Source organism: Onychostruthus taczanowskii, unplaced genomic scaffold (genome assembly GCF_017590055.1).
Source record: "Onychostruthus taczanowskii isolate IOZ18803 unplaced genomic scaffold, ASM1759005v1 scaffold90, whole genome shotgun sequence".
Taxonomy (NCBI): domain Eukaryota; kingdom Metazoa; phylum Chordata; class Aves; order Passeriformes; family Passeridae; genus Onychostruthus; species Onychostruthus taczanowskii.
The window spans coordinates 3,504,354-3,522,086 of NW_024506994.1; the positions used below are offsets into that span (position 1 = coordinate 3,504,354).

The following is a 17,733-nucleotide window of genomic DNA, read 5'->3' on the forward strand; positions in this document are numbered from 1 at the left end:
TCAGCCGGCACTGATTTTTTTTAGTCCATTTTCTTTTAATTCCTGAGAAAAGAGCAGATTTTTTCAGTGTTTGCAGCAAACAGGTCCTGTAACTACAAACTGAAGTTTCCGTATCCAGTGCCATCAACTGTGTCATCTTCAAACGTTCCTCACTTGGCAGCAGCCGATATTTTTCCATCTCTTGTTGCTTCTAAAAGTAGAAAATTCAGCGATTTCAGAGGCTCTCTAGGAAGATGCACTGAAGGGAATGTTTGAGAGCAGGAGCAGAATAACCATGCTCTGATTTTGCCCTTCAGGCACAGCCTGGGTGTCTTCGGCGTGTCCTGCTGGGTCTTCAGGCTTGTCTCTAAAGGCTGGGACATGGAGCCAGGACAGCACCAAGCAGCAAAAACAAACGTTGTGGCTTTAAGAACATACTCACTTTTCTATTGAAGTCACAACTTTCTCTCTACTCTTACTTCACTGCTGGGTCAGATGAAATCTTTAAGGAGGTTCCACTAAAAGTTCGTTTCTGTTGAGAGAAACGCTGGAATTCCCGTTCCGAACGTATTCCGAAGGAGGTCAGGTTCGGTTTTAAAGCATGTTTGTGTCGACGAAAAGTTTTTGTTTTGCTGCAAAAAATGAAAATTCTCCCATTTATTTACACATTCCCTCCGTAATCTTCCAAGTTACTCGGCTCCCTTACAATTTAATCAGACATAGGGAAGAAAAAAAAAAAATCACCAAATATCGTATTTCCCATATGTACAAACTGACATTGTGAAGGCTTCATTAAAAGCTTTTATTTCTCTGCTCACTGCTAACTGGACGTCATTTAATGTCACCACCACTTCCCAAGAGCCCAAGAGACTTAAAAAGCGACGGAAGTTTGAAAACCAAAAAAAAAAGTTGTGAGTTTTTCTGTACCCCAGGACGGTTTTCTTTCGCAAAGCTCAAGCCGAGACAGCAGACAAAAGAAGCTGATTTGACTGAGCTGTGCCAAGTCTTGCCTTTTTTTCTTCCCTCGCCTCGCTCGCTCTCTCGCTCTCTCGCTCGCTCGCTCCCAGCATGGCAACCTTCCCGAGCAGTCTTGGCGGAGCTCCAGCCTGTGCCAGCCTGTCTGAATCCTTGTTTTCCAAAAAGATGCTCTTTGCGAATCAATTAATAGATTTCCAAACAGGAAACTGTGGGTCAGTAACCAAATCTTGGCACCAACAGCCGCTGCTCCTGCCAAATCGGCTTTATAGATTTCATGGTTCCCTACCTTTTACAATGGATGCAACGTTTGTGCTCCCGGATCGTGGAGCACTGGAAGCCATTCCCTGTTCTCGCAGGGATAAGAAATCTGCTCGCTAAAAATGTCCGCATGCGACACATGAACAACCTGCAGTAAATCAAGACTCTTTGGAAGGCGGGCGTATGTGTAATTTTAATAAGCACCAAATACTCCTTAAAATAATGTGTTTTCATTTTCTCCTCCCCAGAATCATGGGAAGGTGCCAGGAGCAGGAGATGTATGGATTTGAATTAAGATCACGCTCAGAAGTCACGCACATTTTAACTTTATCTGAACTCCAGCTTGAAAACAACCAGTCTTCTCGATTCCACCATTATTAAAAATCAAGCTGAAAATTAATAACAAATTGGATCCCAGCTCACACACAAAAAATCTCCCCACATCCATAGAGCCAATGATGTCATCTGTTAATTCAACAGCTCAAGTTCTTGTGGCACTCAGAGCAGAAATGGCTCAGCATTAACAGTCAACTCTGGTGGGAAATTTCTGATGTGTTGCAAGACTTAAAGGATAGAAAATTATATTTGGAACTTCATTCAAGATATTCTAAATGACAAGAATTCATGTGAGCAAAATTACAGGAATAAACTTTCTTTTATCTTCAAGCTATTTGCCAAGGCAAAATGCCAACTTTTTAAAATACATGCATTACATTAATGAGCTAAATAGAATATTCTGAGGGGAAAAAAACATTCCTGAAGTGTTTAATTTTCTAAGTTTATTCAATAGAGAGTCTCAGAAGTTCACAGGATCATAGAATGATTTGGGTAGGAAGGGACACTAAAGACCATCCAGTTCCACCCCCTGCCATGGGCAGGGACACCTTCCACTGTCTTTGGTTGCTCCAAACCCTGTCCAACCTGGCCTTGGACACTTCCAGGGATCCAGGGGCAGCCACAGCTTCTCCAGGCAACTTGTGCCAGGGCCTTTCCACCCTCACAGGGAACAATTCCTTCCCCCAGTATCCAAGGAAATCCCTCTCTCCTTCTAAAGGTTTTGTTCTGTCAGAGATTGGGTGACGTTATATAATGATTATTTTTAAAAAAAAAAACATGTTCATTCTCTGCCCTTCAGACCTCAGACATCCACATAAGGTTACCCTTGTGTGACTGTAACAGACCCATCCATGTTTCTCCCAGTAGCCTCCCAATTCCAGAACACCATTAACTTTAAAATCACATTTTTGCTTCAAAATATTGCACACTCTCTCATTTCCATTTGCACCTTGTATCCTCATGACAGGGCCAACTTGGGGGAAAAAAACTATGCATAATCTTTCTACTTCTTTTCTTTGTATACTTGACAGCAAATTCTAATGTGTCACTTTGCCTTTACTGAAAGACCATCAGGCATCAACATGGGAACAAAAAGATCTCATGGAAATTATTGACTGTGGAATTAACTCTGAAAAGCTACACCATTGCAGCAGTCTCTATTAAATGCTCAGATTTTAATTAGTTTTCCTTCCAAAAATGTATGTATTGACAACAGGGGACTTCAGCAATACTAAAAATATATATAAAATTCCAATAGAGATGAACTATGTTAACTATTCCTTCATTCCTCTTAGTGAAAGTTAAAGCAGTAAAAACAAATATATTCCTGAGCAGCCAAATGTTTTCCTGAAAAGAATTTTCTAACAGGATGAAGAGCCTTATTTTATCCCTCAGAATACTGCTCCAAAGGCAGTGGACCCAGCAAGGGTGGATCTCATGTGCAGGAACGAGTCCACTCTTCCTGCCCTAAAGCTTTTTGTCCAAGGCGTGTTTTACCGCAGCTCTCCTAACTCCCTCTCTCCTCTTTCCAACTGCACCACTCCACTGGAATTGCTCCCACCTCCCTCTGTGACACCTTCCAAGATGCATCCTCCAGTTCCAAGGTGTTGATATCTCTCAATGGAACTCATTTCTCCTCCTTCACATAAAGAAGTTTCCATCCCAATGAACTGAGCGTTCAGTAACTTCCAGACAGGAAGAAAACATAAAACTTTCTCCACACCTTGTTTTGGGCCCTTTCTTCATGTTTTCACCATGTTCCCCCCCTCAGCTTCTCCAATTTGCTCTTCTTGTTGTTGCCTCCCACAGTTCTGACGTCAGCCCTTTCCTTTCCTTTCCCATTTTCCTTTCCCCTTTCCTTTTCTTTCCTTTCCTTTCCCCTTTCCCCTTTCTCCTTTCCTTCCCTTCCCTTCCCTTCCCTTTCCTTACAAAATCTATGGATTTTTCCTTGGAAGGCTGCAATAATCCAGTACTCAACTTCCAGATAACTGGACCTGACACCAGGTTTTGTATTAGTGACTCCATAAAGTGCTTTTCCATCCTCACATGTCTCCTGAGCATTCTCCTCTCTCCAGCTGTCCCACTGATGTTTATGTTATTCTTTTCCAACACACAAAATATGGAAAAAGTAAAATTTCTCATCACTCCAAGTATTTTCCTATCCATCTCCAGTCCAAATTTGACCACCTTTGATGTTTACCATTACAGAACCACATGAAGCTCTGTCTTTCAACACCATCTATATCCCCATGTTCAGAGAAAAATCCCTGTGCTTATCCTTTTGCAGTAACTTAGCTATCTATCACTGGTCCTTCTTTGAAGAATTAGGAAAAAAATTAATATTGATCTGTGCCTTGGTCATCACTCATTTCAAATTTTTTTTTCCATCTTGGACTTGATCTTAGAGCTCTTTTCCAACCTTAATGATTCTGTGATCTTTTATGCATTTTACACATTCATGCCCCTGGAATTTGTTCATTTAAAATTCTCCCAGTGAAAGCCTCGTGATGTCATCATACCCTTTTATCCATATATTTTTATATCACTATCAAATGCCTCTGTGTCTCCCCAGTGTGGTACACCTGGACACCTGTCCCTGTGCACCTGTGGAGTGAGAATGATTTCCCTTCTCCCAAGCGGAAAACTTTGGAATAGAAGAAGTAATTCATTCATTTAAGCTGTTCTATTTGGAATACAACCCCAAAAAGATACTTTCAAATGTCAGGTACAGCTTTTATTTCCCTTTTTCTCTTCCTTGCTGGACACCTCAGTGTCATGGACCAACAAAAGCTGTGTAATGCTTCATCCAGACCACCTGATATCAGGTCAGTCTGGGTGTGACAGGCCCCAAAATACTTTATTTTTAAAATAAACACATTGGAATATCTGATATATCAGGGCTAACTCTATCAGTCTTTCTGCTATCACACTCCTGTTATCATTTGTGGCCATTTCCATTAGAGATAAGTGAAGCCAATGCCTCTGAGAACAAGCCAGAGGTTTTTAGGAGTCCAATTTTGGAGCCAGATGCTTTGCTGATTTATTATTGAAGGGTGAAAGTGCATCATGTGACAGGAAAAAGGCTCCTTTTACCTGGGCTGTTCATACAGAGATGATGGCAAAGAATTTCCTATTGACTCTCCACTTTTCTTAAACAGCCAAACACTGAGGAAGCTCTAAGAACATGTGAGTGACTGTAGCTTTTACATAGAGACCAATAAAATAAGAAGGAATACTGAGAGAAGGAAAAAAAAGAAGGAATATTGCAACCCCCAGAAGAGGCAAGGGAAGACAGTGAGAGCTGAAATCAACATTCCAAGAATTAATGAAATAAAATTAAAAAAAAAATACAAGAACAGAAGAATTAAGGCCTATAAATGCATGAAAACATGGAACATGAAGGACTAGACCTGCAAGGGCCTTGGGTCCTGCAGATTCCCAAGGTGAGTCAATACAGTGACCACCTTTGGCAGCTTGTTTTGCACAGTTTTGTATGTCCCAAATTAATTCTGGTCCAGGAGGGGCTGTCTCCTCCTGGCAGCTGCCCCCCTATCAGCTGCACTTACCATTTATCATTTTGACAACATCATGTACGCCTGACTGTGGTCTTTCCCGTGCCATGGAAAACATTAGCCCCAGGAATGGAGAGTTCCAGCTGAATCCAGGTGAAAATCAAAGCAGCGGATCCGCGAGCCCCGTGGGTTTAGGGCTGGCACTGTCTCACTGTGGGGTGGAGCTCTCCAGCTTTGCAAGGCAAATAAATGACAAGACCAAACTCTATGGGAAGCTGTCAACAACTTCCTAAAATCACTGCGGGATTATCCTTCAATGCTCATCATGTGCTGGCATTCCGCCCCAATTTGAAATTCCAAATCCATGGGTCAATCTCCACTAAATGTGCTCTTCTTCAGTTCCTTTAGGACCAGATGGTTTCCAGAGTATAGCAAACAGAATTTGCATTCCTAGGGTAAAATATTTTCCCATTCTCTCCATCCAGTACCACCCAGAACAGTTCCAATATAAAATGTAACATGGATTTTTAAATACCATTGGTACCATTGTTTATTATCTCCTTTTAGTTCTCAGGAGAAAAACAGTTACAGATAGAACTTAGCGGCATTTAAAAAGTGATTGCAGTGTGCAACATGAAAAATAAATGCACGGAACTTGAGGTAGAAATAGTTATTATTAATAAAATCCACTCACAGTTAATTTGGCTGGAGTGAAAATAGAAATTCTCAAATATCTTCAATTGTTATGAAAATGGAGGCTCTAAAAAAATCAAATAACTAAGGGAATTCACCTAAAATTTGGTCCAGTTAAGCTCTCATAATTCCAGGTATGAGGAATAAGAACATACTCTTTGTTTTGCAGTAATAAAGGGATTTATTGTAAAATTCAGGTACAAAGTGCTTTGTGTTCAATAACTGAATTTTCACTAATTAAATATTTTAAATGGTTCTACAGAGATCAGTATGTCCAAATTCCTCATCTTCACCCAGCCATCAGCCCAGAGGGTGCTGGGTTTTCCTCATTTTCCACTTCCATTACACTTAATACTTTCACAACAGGAATACCTGGGAACATCTGTGCACAAGTATCCAGAAAGATAAAATACATATTTGGTGATTTTTTGCCTGTCATTCAAAAAGTTTGCTTTTACTTATTGTAAACTAAATCAAACATTGAGTAGGTTTTAACTGGTGTGTGAATGTTTAACACAAAGATGACGCCTTAAACAAGGACTTAAGGAGAAATAAGTTAAAGCAAAAGGGTGAGTGTGGGAGTCTGCAATTCCACGCCACCATGGATGGAGGGACACTCAAATCCTGCTGATGGCTCCTCCATATCCCATCCTCTGGCCTTATGTCACCAGCCCAGGCACAGCCAACAACATCCAAAATACGATGTTTTGTCCCACTGTCAACTGGCAATAGTACCAAATCCAGGAATTTCAGAGGAACATAGTGGTTTATTATATTTGCAGGGAATGCCGCAATGAAGGCAGGAATGATGAATCTGACTCCATATTCTCAGAGGTTAATTTATTACTTTATAATACCGTATTATATTAAAGAATACTATACTATACCAAAGAATACAGAAAGGATGCTTACGGAATGCTAAAAAGATAATAATGAAAACTCGTGACTCTTTCTAGAGTCTCAACACAGCTTGACCATAATTGGCCAATGAGTCAAAACAACTCACAGCATAATCCAATGAAACAATCACCTGTGGGTAAACAATCTCCAAACACATTCCACACATGAACACAACACAGGAAAAGCAAACCATATAAGAATTGTTTCCCTTTTCTCTGAGGCCTCTCAGCTTCCCAGGAGAAAAATCCTGGGTGAAGGAATTTTTTCAGAGAATATGAATGCCACATTGGCTGAACAGAGAAAGGCCAGACCCAGGATCTCTCCAAGGATTTAAGGATGATCTGAATCATCTCCATGTCCCCAGCCAGGGGCATATTCACAGTCACAGTAACAATCTGCAATTCCCACCCTGGAATGCAGTGTTAGGCTGCATCCAGCTTTTCCTGCGTGGGATGGGATCCTCCTCTAGTAAAAGACAGCGTCTTTCAGGTAAAAAAAAAAAAAAAAAAAAAAAAAAAGCGCAATTTGATGGCTAACAGTGGCACAAGGGACCAGGTTACACCAAACAGCAAGAAATTTAGACAACTGGTAAGAGAACAAATGCATTAAAGCCACTCAATGGGGAGATACGAGGTGTGACGTCCTACCCCAAATCCCTTCAGTGCTCAAAACTCAGGTTTTAAACAGGAATTGTGTTCAGCTGCCAACAACATGAGGAGACCTTTTAGATGCAGAACTTCAGAACTGAATGTGGCAAACAGATGGGCTGTTGGTCCTGCTCCTTCATTCCAGGGGATGCAGCTGGATTCCAGAGCAGTTATACCCATTCATGACTGGAAATTGCTAACAAAGTGGAGGGTTAGAACATCTTAAAATTGTTTTTAAAAAAAGGACATATTAGGACATATTAGGACATTCTTCTTAAGAATCCACCCTCTATATTTGATTTGCCTGCTCATTTCTTCCCTTTCCTGTTCCCTTTCTGAGTGGTAACTTGGAAAATTGTCACTCAAGGTCCTACTGAAATTAAGCATTATTATTCTGTGAGAAGCTTGTTTTATTAGAAGTTGTCTGAGTGCAACCTCTTCAAGATTTTATCTCTGCTGCTCCCCAGGACAAGCTCAGTAAATGCAGAAGAAGGTTTGCATATCCTTGTTTAGGGTAATAAGAAGAATCCTTAAGGAAGAACATAAACAAAAGGAAGAAGCAATATAAATAGTCCACATAGATGCTGTATATTGTAATGTTATCTCTGGTGCAGTTATTTTGATTCTGATGACCTTAGATGAAATCTTATTGCAGTTTGCTAAATCAGCCACTGATTCCCTGACTTGGAATTTTGCCATTTTTTAGAATGTAAACTCAACATTTGGGAGGAGCAGATGATTGCAAACATTTTTTCTTCAAGAGGAGCAGATCAGCTGCCAATCTACTGATCCCAATCTCAATGATCTCCTGAAGTCCTGGATCATCCTGTGATCCCATTCTGCCATACACAGGTACCAGTCCCTGCCAGTCCCACCAAGGGCTGTCTGGGGCCATCCCTCTCCTCCCTCAGCCTGTTAAGTCATCAATGCCAGACTCCCTTGAATCCTGCTCCCACTTTAGGAGTTCTGGGATGAAAGTTTCAGGAGCTGAATGTTTGATGAACTAGGAAGTACATTTCCAAGCCTGTAAACACTGATGGGCAATGTCAGAAACCCAAAGACACTTCCACTGTCTGTCCCTTGCACAACACTTCTCATTCCTCACTGGGTTCCTAGAAGTTTTGAGCCAGAAGCTCAGGCACAAAATCTCTACCTCCAAAGTCCTCAAGCCTAAACAAACACCCTCAAGAAGAGGGATTTCTGTCTCACATTGAGGACACTAAAAAATTAGTTTCCACTGGAGTTCTGCTTCTCAGCCATTCCTGAAATGTGGACATTCCTTAAAGCATCTCTCCTAGATGCTCCTAGAAAGTCAAATTCCTGAGCAATCAAGCCCAAACTATAGTAAAAATACAGGTATCATCCACCAGGCCATATTTCCCAAGAGAAAATAAGATCTTATCTTCAAAATAAAGACCCAAACAATCTCCACTAATTCCAATTTTGCATTATATGCAACAGGAATTAACTACGAGCAATACATACAAAACTGTAATAACCATCCCTGGATTGTGATGGGTTTTATTGCACAGGTTTTTATCTGATTTGTACTAAGGGCTTATTTATGTGCATTATTTTAATTGTACTGGAAATTTAAATGCAAGTTTCATACGTATCATAAAAATTTGCAACAAAATAAGTGCAATAATCAAATGTATCCATATCACAGAAATTCCATACATAATAATTAAAAGATAAGCATGGAAGGATAAAGCAATGCCTATCACACAATAAATTATAAGCCAAATAATTCAATGATTGCAAAGTAAAAATAAATTCAATAAAAAGTACATAAACCTGAAGTTAAAGCAATGTACACCACTGTAATTTGAAGGTATAAATTTGACAGGAAGACATTAATTAAACCAGAGAAGCTTTTAAAGCTGAAAAAATTCAAAAGGAAGTACTGTACATCAAAGAAACAGAGAAGGACTAAAACACAGGAATTAATACCTGAAATATTCAAGCTACTTTAAATCTGCCTTAAAGGCTATTCTGCACTTATCTTCTCTCAAATCAATTAAAGTGAGTTTTATTATTTACCCCTTGTGTGTTCTGAAGGAACTAAAGATCCTGCACCTCTGCAATTCCATGTGTAAAAAATTTCACTCTCATTTGGATAACCTGACTTTGGAAATTCCTTCCTTCATTATTAGCAATATCATATACAACCATGAACAAGGAAAATTAAAGAAAGTAAAGGAAAAAAAACTTTGATTGTGTGAACTGGTGTTTGGTGTAGAGAATTAAATAAAAATACAGCTTTTGACCCTGGGCAATAAATAAATAAATTAAAGGCTTTATACTGAATATCAATTACATGGACAGGTCATTAACAGCAAAGCCAGGGCTCGCTCTGTGGCTGGTTATCACACAGACACCTCCATGCTGGCCACTGGACCCTGCACTGGTCACCAGACCCTCCTGCAGCCAGTGGAAGAAAACAGCATTTTGGGCATTATTTCCCTGATTTAAATGTCTTTTGATGAACCAAAAGCACCAGTGCCTGTTCTACCTGTGACAGCCAAACTCTGGGTATTGCTGCAGCACCACCCAGCCCCTTCCAGTGCTCTGTCCCACCCCGTTCCTGCTGCAATGGAAAGTTTGCCCCACACTCTCCTACCTGCTGTGGAAAGAGAAGCAGTGGGAAACCTAATTCCATGTCTGTACCTGCAATATGCATTCTTTTAATTATGGAGGAACATTTGGGATCCAGGGCACAACGTTACCTGAATGTGTAGCGCAGTGTCATTCCTGCGCTAAAGATAAATGGGCACAATCAGCCAAAGCAGCCAAATGTATCTCAGGAGTCAAACAAAATCAGATAAAATATTCTCTGTCAGGAAAAACAACCAGAGTAAACATAACCTTGTGTTTAACTCTCATAACTGACAGGTTTAACACCCCAAATCTGGCAAATTCAGACATTCACATCCCTTTTCAAAACAGCAGCAACGAGATACTCCTGAACCCTGCGTACCACAACTACCTTCACCCAGGAATAATTAACCCCTTATATAACACAATTCTGCATGATCCCTCAGAGCAGAATCCACACACAGCCCTCTAGGTAAAGATCCTCTGGATTCCTTTTCCATTTTGGAGAGGGAAATCACAGCATCAGCACGAGAAGCCTCCAGCAAGGCTCATTTGGATGCACGAGGCTGCCAGTTGGGTGAAGTTTCTCCCCATTTAGGCGCTGCTGTCTCCCAGCAACCCGGGCTGTTGCCAGGAGAAGCCCCGGGAGCGCTTCCTCCGCACCCCCCGGCTGTGAGCCGCATGCTAAGCAGAGCTCCAGGAACTCCAGGGACTCCAACAACAGACTTTTTTTTTTTTTTCCACTTTTTTGTTGTGTATTTTGAAGGGTTTGGTGATGAATGATGTCACCCTTTCTCTTGGGATGTAGTGAGAGGTGATAAGTAAGTGCAGGGTGATTCCGTCAAGGTTATTCCACCTCAAAAGCAGCATTTGGCAGCTGGATGTGCAGCTCTGTAAATATATTTCCTGTATGCTTTCCATCTCTCCAGCATCCTCTGTGCCTGTTAACTTCCTCTGGGTTGTTGTTTTCCAGCTGCCAAGAGCAAAAAAGCATATGCAAAAGAACAGCAAAAAAAAAAAAAAAAATCTCTTTATATTGACTTAAATCTTTGCTTCTCCTTTGCAGCACCTTCCAAAATGTAAAATGCAACTTGGGGGTTAAAAGCAATTCTTGTTTTTCCAACAAGAGCACAATATTTACAGCTGTAAATTTGGCTTGAAAATTAGGTGTCTAGTGTGTGAATATAATTACCTGACAAAGCGCACAAAAAAAAATTAGAGAACTAAAAAAATTAGAGAACTAAAAAAAGCCATGATAGGCAGGATTTCCAAGGAAATTCATCCTGGATGTACCTGTAAAGAAGTTGTAACCACAAATGTGAGAAGTCTTTTCAGATAATAAACAATCACTGAGGTGAGGCATTTCTGTCCTGTGAGTTCTGCTTTCAGTCTTGGCATACACACCAAAATTATAATGAAATTTAATAATTTATGGAAATTGATGGCTTGAGTGTGTTCTAGTATGAAGAAATAAGTAAGTAACTTTTCTGAAAAAGGTAAATTGCAATTTGGAAAGTGCTAAACCACATATGACATTATTACTCAACACACTCCACTGAACTGCAATGGAAGTCAAGTCTTGCATTTTTTGGCCCATATTTCATACAAGCTCAATAAAAACGGACAACTAATTAATTCATTATGTAGAACTGTACCACATAAATAAAGTGGTGGAAATTTTGAAGAAACAAATCCTCCTAAACCTTAAGATGAACTTTATTTTGAGGTTTTGTCCTGAGGTATGATCTCAGGAATCTTTATTTTAGACCTAAAATCCTAAAATACAGTGATACTGAATTCATGTCTGAAAAAAATTATTATTTTCTCATTACTACAAATTCTTTTAATCAGTAAAGGAAATAAACATGACTATTTTTCATTTTATTCCTTATTTTGACAACAGTTTAATGGTGAGTAGAAGTACCAACCAAACCACAAGCCACTGGTTTGACCACAATAATTTCTGTTCAGTGTCTTAAGAATGGTAAAAAAAAAAAAAAGACTAACAGGGAGAGCATGTGGATTCTCTGTCAAATGACATTTTTAATCAATGTTTTCTTTAAAGAGTGTGATCTGATTCAAGCAAGAATTCATTCATGGCAATGCTGTGCACTTTTTTTTTTCTTTTTTTTACAGAGAAGGTCAGACTAAAATTCACCATGACCTCCTTAACATTTGTAATTACTGCTCTATTAATCTTTAGCTGTAAAGCTAAAAGGCCTAATGGGTTTAAACAATCCTAAAGCTCTCTACCCATGAGCTGGACTTTCTCTGCCTCAAAAAAGTCAAGTCACTACAGATGTGTAAGAAGATATTCTCTGACATTACTTATTGGGAATGGCAGGAAAAACATTCTTTTAATTTATTGCACATTGCTACCTCAGGACATCTAGCAGGAAAAAAAAACCCCCTCTCTTTGTGTGTGTGTATCTATATGTATATGTTACTCAGTGTCTACATTCATAGGGTCCTTGACTACTGCTCCTACCACTGTCATAAAATAAAACAGTTCTTTAAATAGTGTAAGTAATAAATCCTCACATACTCAGAAAACACAGCCATGTTTCAGCAGCAATCAAACTAAAATTAACTCTGAAAAGTAGAGTTATACTAGAAAGGTAGAAGCAATAAATAATGTGTGTTTTAACTATAAAGCACAACATCTTATTGCACCATTATACAGGGATATTAAGTAATTTTAAAAAATGAATGCAGATGCTCTATTGCAAGGAAAGAAAACTGCACAACAAACTCTGATTCCCAGATTATGAAATTTGTACAAGACCTGATAAACTCAACTTGCCTATAAAAAAAGTAGGTGATGTTTGCTAATGTCTGTACTCCTTTCAGCTAATGCAGAGCAGTTTATCCAGGTCTAACTGCACGATTTTCTTGGATTCTCAGTGTGCACCAACATCTCTGGAAGTTCAACCTCCCTCCAGATGAACTCTGGGAAGAGCCTGGTGCTCCTCCACAGGGATCTCAGCAGTGGCAGCAGCAGCCTCACTTTTGGGAGCTCTGCTGTGGCAGATGGAGATGCTGCAGCACAGAGAAGAAGCTCCAAGAATGTTTTATCCCCTCAGGATGAGGAGCAGGAAATCAATGGGATCTCCAAGAGACAAGGAGCTGAATGTTCTGCAGCTCCTCAGCTAGGAAAGTAAAAGGCTGCTAACACCACTGAAGGTGAAGAGGATGGACACTGCAGGCCCAGAAAGCTCTGGCAGAAGTTCTCCTCAAGTATCTGCACCCTAAGGCAGAGCTTGGCTCACCTGGATGTCCAGGTGTGGTCACAGACCTCTGATGTGACAAGAATCAGAGACCTGGCACAGCACACACAGCTGGAGCAGGGATCAGAACAGGTTATGCAGGATGTAGGAATAATCCTTCCTAGCACAGAAAAACTGGATGGGGAGCTGCACTCTACTGAAACACAACTCCTTGAGAGCACAGGGCTCCAGAGGGAAACAGTCCTGTCAGTAGCCAGAAGACAATGGAGATGGGGATCCAAAGGAAGGCTGAAAGGTACACAGTGTTAGCATTTTCTACTTGCAGAACTCTGGCTTACATGGGGAATTATCGTGGAATCACAGAATCTCCTGAGCTGGAAAGAACACACAAGGATCACTGAGTCAATGCCTGACCCTGCCCAGGACACTCCAACAATCCCACCCCATGCATTCCTGAGAGCGTTATCCAAATGCTCCTGGAGCTCTGACAGCCTTGGGAATGTCACCATTCCCTGGGGAGCTGTTCCAGTGTCTGACACCCTCTGGGGGAAGAACCCTTCCCTGATATCCAGCCTAAATCTGACACAGCCCCAGCTGTTCCCTGGGCTTTGGTCACAGAGAGCAGAGATTGGAGCTGCAGTCCCTGAGAGGTAGAAGCCCCTGTGAGGCTGCCAGAGGGAGAAAAAAGCTCTTCAATGTGGTCTGAATTTGGAAAAAAAACTTTCTGAGACAGTTAAGGAACAAAATGTAGAAATAGTGGGAACTTCATCAGAAACACAGAGCTGCTTAATGGATTAAAATACAGAGACCAAAAACAAATAACAAAGGAGGCAAAGAAAAGCACCACCTCAGCATTTAAGCACAAAATCAGTGAGGCCAAAGCTGGAGTTCAGCCTAGCTGGGGACACAAATGGCAATAAGAAATGAATCCACAAAAATGACAGGGGTGAAAAGAAGCTCAGAAAGAATCAAGGTGCATTGATGCATACAGGAGACAGGCGAGAAGTGTGTACAGAAAAGACTGAAGTACTCAAAACCTCTTTTGCACAAGTCTCCAGAAACAACAACTGCTCCAAAACCTCTCCAGGCTGGTACAGCCAGAAAGAAAATAACCAAACAACATGAGGAAAAATGGGTTATGGTTACTTAAAGAAGCTAAATGTGTTTAAATCTAAGGAGCCCTGTGGAGTTTTTCCAGAGCTGAGAGGGCAAGTTTGCTGGTGAGGCCATCAGAACACTGTGATGGATCAGAAATAATGAAAAACCACAGTGATTGGGGATCTCTGATGATGATGAGAACTGGGCTACAGTAACAACTGCTGTTAAGAAAGGGAAAAACAGAACTGAGGGGGTACAGGATTCTCAGCTTCAGCACAGTCCCAGGAGATATCATGGACAATGCCCTCTTAGAAGTTATTTCCAATCAGGGAACAAGAAAGTAATCAGGAATAACCAACACATTTATCAAAGGCAAATCATGCTTGTCCAGCTGAGCTGCCCTTTCAGGCTGAAATGATGGCTCTGCAGAGCAGTGGCTGTAGCAAATGTTGACTTCAGCAGGGTTCTGACACCCTCTCTCCCAGCATTTGCTGTGGAAGCTGACAAAGTCCTGGCTGGAGGAACAGCCTGCACATCAAAAATGGCAAGGAGCAGCAGCCTCCAAAGGCAGGGATCGATACCTTCATGTCTGGTGGGCAGCAGGTGACCCCAGGGGCTGCTGCTGGGGCCAGAATCACTCGATAGCTGAAAGACCAAAGTGAGTGATGTGACAGAAAACACGCTCAGCAGATCCGAGGGCAGCGTTAAACACACAGCCAGAGCAGACACAGCAAACAGCACAGGAGACCTGGAACAATTCCAGGTCTACACCAACAGAAACCTCAGGGAGGTCAACAGCAAGAGCAGGATGATCTCAGAGCTGCTGGGAAGGAGCTGTGGTTCTGCTGGATGCCAGGTTAAATGTGCTCACAGTGCACATTTTCACAGAGAAAGCAAACTGTGACTCTGGACAGCAGAGAAAAGAAAAATTCCTCTCTTCTGTGCTGTACTGGTAAGAATTCAGCTGGAATACCAGGTCCAGTTCTGGTTCCTGACCCACAAACAACATTATTAACATGACAAGGGTCTGCAGGGTCAATCAGCATTGAGTTGATCATCAGCCTAAATTTTAATTGCCATTCTTTTCTGAGCACTTTACATCTTAATAGTGACAGTTCTCTGTTATTACATATGTAATACCACATTTAGCCACAGAAAAACATTTTTAAAAATTTGTATTTGCTCTTATCAGGATGCTTTTTCTACAGCAGCCCAAAACTATTCTACCTGTGCAGTTACTCAGCATAAAATGAGCTTGGTGTGTCTTCTGTTTTCTCAACAAACAACCTGAAGCTGCCACTTTAATCCAGGCAATGTGCTACTGCTGGTGCCATCTCTGGCGCTCCTGGCATCATCTCTGGAGTTCACTGCTGTATTTGCACAAACCCCACCTCTGCACCCCTCCTTTGAGTCCATTTTCTCTACACCAGAAATAATAATTCTTCCTGCTACCTTTCATTTCACCACTACCTTCAGCTTTTTACTAAGTATCTATAACATGCAAGATTTTATTATGCTCTCGACCACTGGGCTTACACCATCATCCATTTATAATTCTTCCACCAGCACTTATGCACTTAAGGTGTTTAAGTATTTATTTTAAGCCCTAAGTTCTCATACTTTGTTAGGGTCCATAGGAGCCTGCAGCAATGGTACGTATAAATAACACCTCATTCAATAAATACCTCTTATGTGAACTATCCAATACATATGTTAGAGCACCTCAGTGCCACTAGAACTCCTCCTGAGCACTGAGTCATCTTGGAACACCTTCAGTTCCTAGGAGGACTGTCAGAAAGTAAATTCTTTCATTCTGGACTGCTAGTTTGCTTACCTAACAGCACACGCCTACTCAAAGGAGAAAAATAATAGGAAGAATTATTAAGAACTTAAAAGCACTTTGCAAACAGAATCACAAAATTATTGTGGGTTGGAAGGGACCTTACAGCTCATCAAATTTCATCCCCTGATATGAACAGGGACACTTTGCACTCTCCCAGGTTGCTCCGAGCCCGGTCCAGCCTGGCCTTGGACACTTCCAGGGATCCACGGGCAGCCACAGCTTCTCTGGGAAACCTGTGCCAGGACCTCACCACCCTCACAAAGATTTCTTCCTAAAACACCCACAGAACATACACAGCGTGTCATGGTTTTATTTTTAAGTATTATTATTTAACGAAAACAGTGAGGGCTAAGGAAATCTGCTTAAAACCCTGTTGCCAGGTTCAGTAAGAAATGAAAAATTCATATATAGCCAAGAGAAACTATGGAAAATAATCACAGGATGGTTTGGGTGGAAAAGAATCTTAAACCTCATGCCGTTCCATCCCCCTGCCATGGGCAGGGACACCTTCCACTACCCCAGGTTGCTCCAAGCCCCGTCCAACCTGGTCTTGGACACTTCCAGTGACGGGGCAGCCACAGCTTCTCTGGGCCACCAAGAGCCACGCTCGCTAGCTGCTCCAACAACCCATCCACCCCTATTCTTACGGCACACAAGAAACACCGCTGCACGAGCGAACCTCGACACAAACCCCTTCCCAAGGCACATTTACCCACCCCTGTCCCCGTCGCCCCCTCACGGGACGCGCCCCCCGGCGCCGCCATGTTCCTCCCCCGCCCCCGTCCGACCCCTCAGCGCGCACGCGCCGCGTCGGCCCCGCCCCGCCGCCAGGGCACCGCGCATGCGCAAGGCGGAGAGCGGGGAAGGGGCGCGCGGGTGAGACGGCGGCGAGCGGGAGCGGGGGACGAGGGAAGGAGAGGAAAGGAAACGGAGTTCGCACTTACCTGGCACTGCCATGCGCTGGGTCCTGCCGGGCAGCGCTTCGCCCGCCTGCGGCAGGCGGGAGGCCCAGTCGCCCATGCCGAAGGCAGAGCCGTGGAGAGTGCGGAGGAAGAGCAGGAGGTGGAGGCGGTGGCGCGGCAACATCGCCCGCTGAGGGGATGAGGGAGCCCCGGGGAGGGAGGGGCGGGGAGCGCGCCCCCTGCCGGGCGGCACGGCTCACCTCCCTCACGGGAGCGCCCCAGGTGCCCTCAGTGACGCTTCAAGCCGAAATGTCCCTTAGTGACTCTTTAACCCGAAATGTCCCTTTCCATGGGCTCTGCCCTTTGGGCCGCGTTCCTGGGAAGCACCTCTGTGGAACGCTGCTTGCTCTGAAGTCTGCCCGCGGCGTTGTTCCCAAAGTTTTGGGACCCTCATGGAGTCGGCATCACTTCCACCTCATGTCCTCATCCGTGTGACATTCACCCTCTGGGCTGTCCACACTCCTGATTTTAGAGGGTGTTTTACAGATACATTTAAGAAAACACGCTACACGTTCCTTTCATGCAGTAATGTGTTTTATTTCTGCAATTACCAGAGTGGTTTGGGTTGGAAGAGGCATTTAAGCTTATTTTTTCTAACCCCCAATAATATGTATATATTTAATTGTTTTCCATGGCTTTTCTGGCTGTTAATTTTGACAGCAGTCTCCTGTGTTGTGCTTAGCCAATGTACTGTACCATCCC

At 42.3% G+C, this 17,733-nt stretch overlaps 1 protein-coding gene across 1 annotated transcript in view; it reads right to left on the reverse strand.

The window, feature by feature from the left end:
• The window catches only part of MSRA (methionine sulfoxide reductase A), a 230,508-nt gene extending 213,041 nt beyond the window's left edge, over positions 1–17,467 (reverse strand). Inside the window, exon 1 of the mRNA XM_041426134.1 lies at positions 17,014–17,467. Within this exon, the coding sequence (XP_041282068.1) occupies positions 17,014–17,155 (142 nt within the window). The 5' untranslated portion in view covers positions 17,156–17,467. The remainder of the gene's footprint in view (positions 1–17,013) is intronic.
• Between the last annotated feature and the right edge of the window lie 266 nt (positions 17,468–17,733).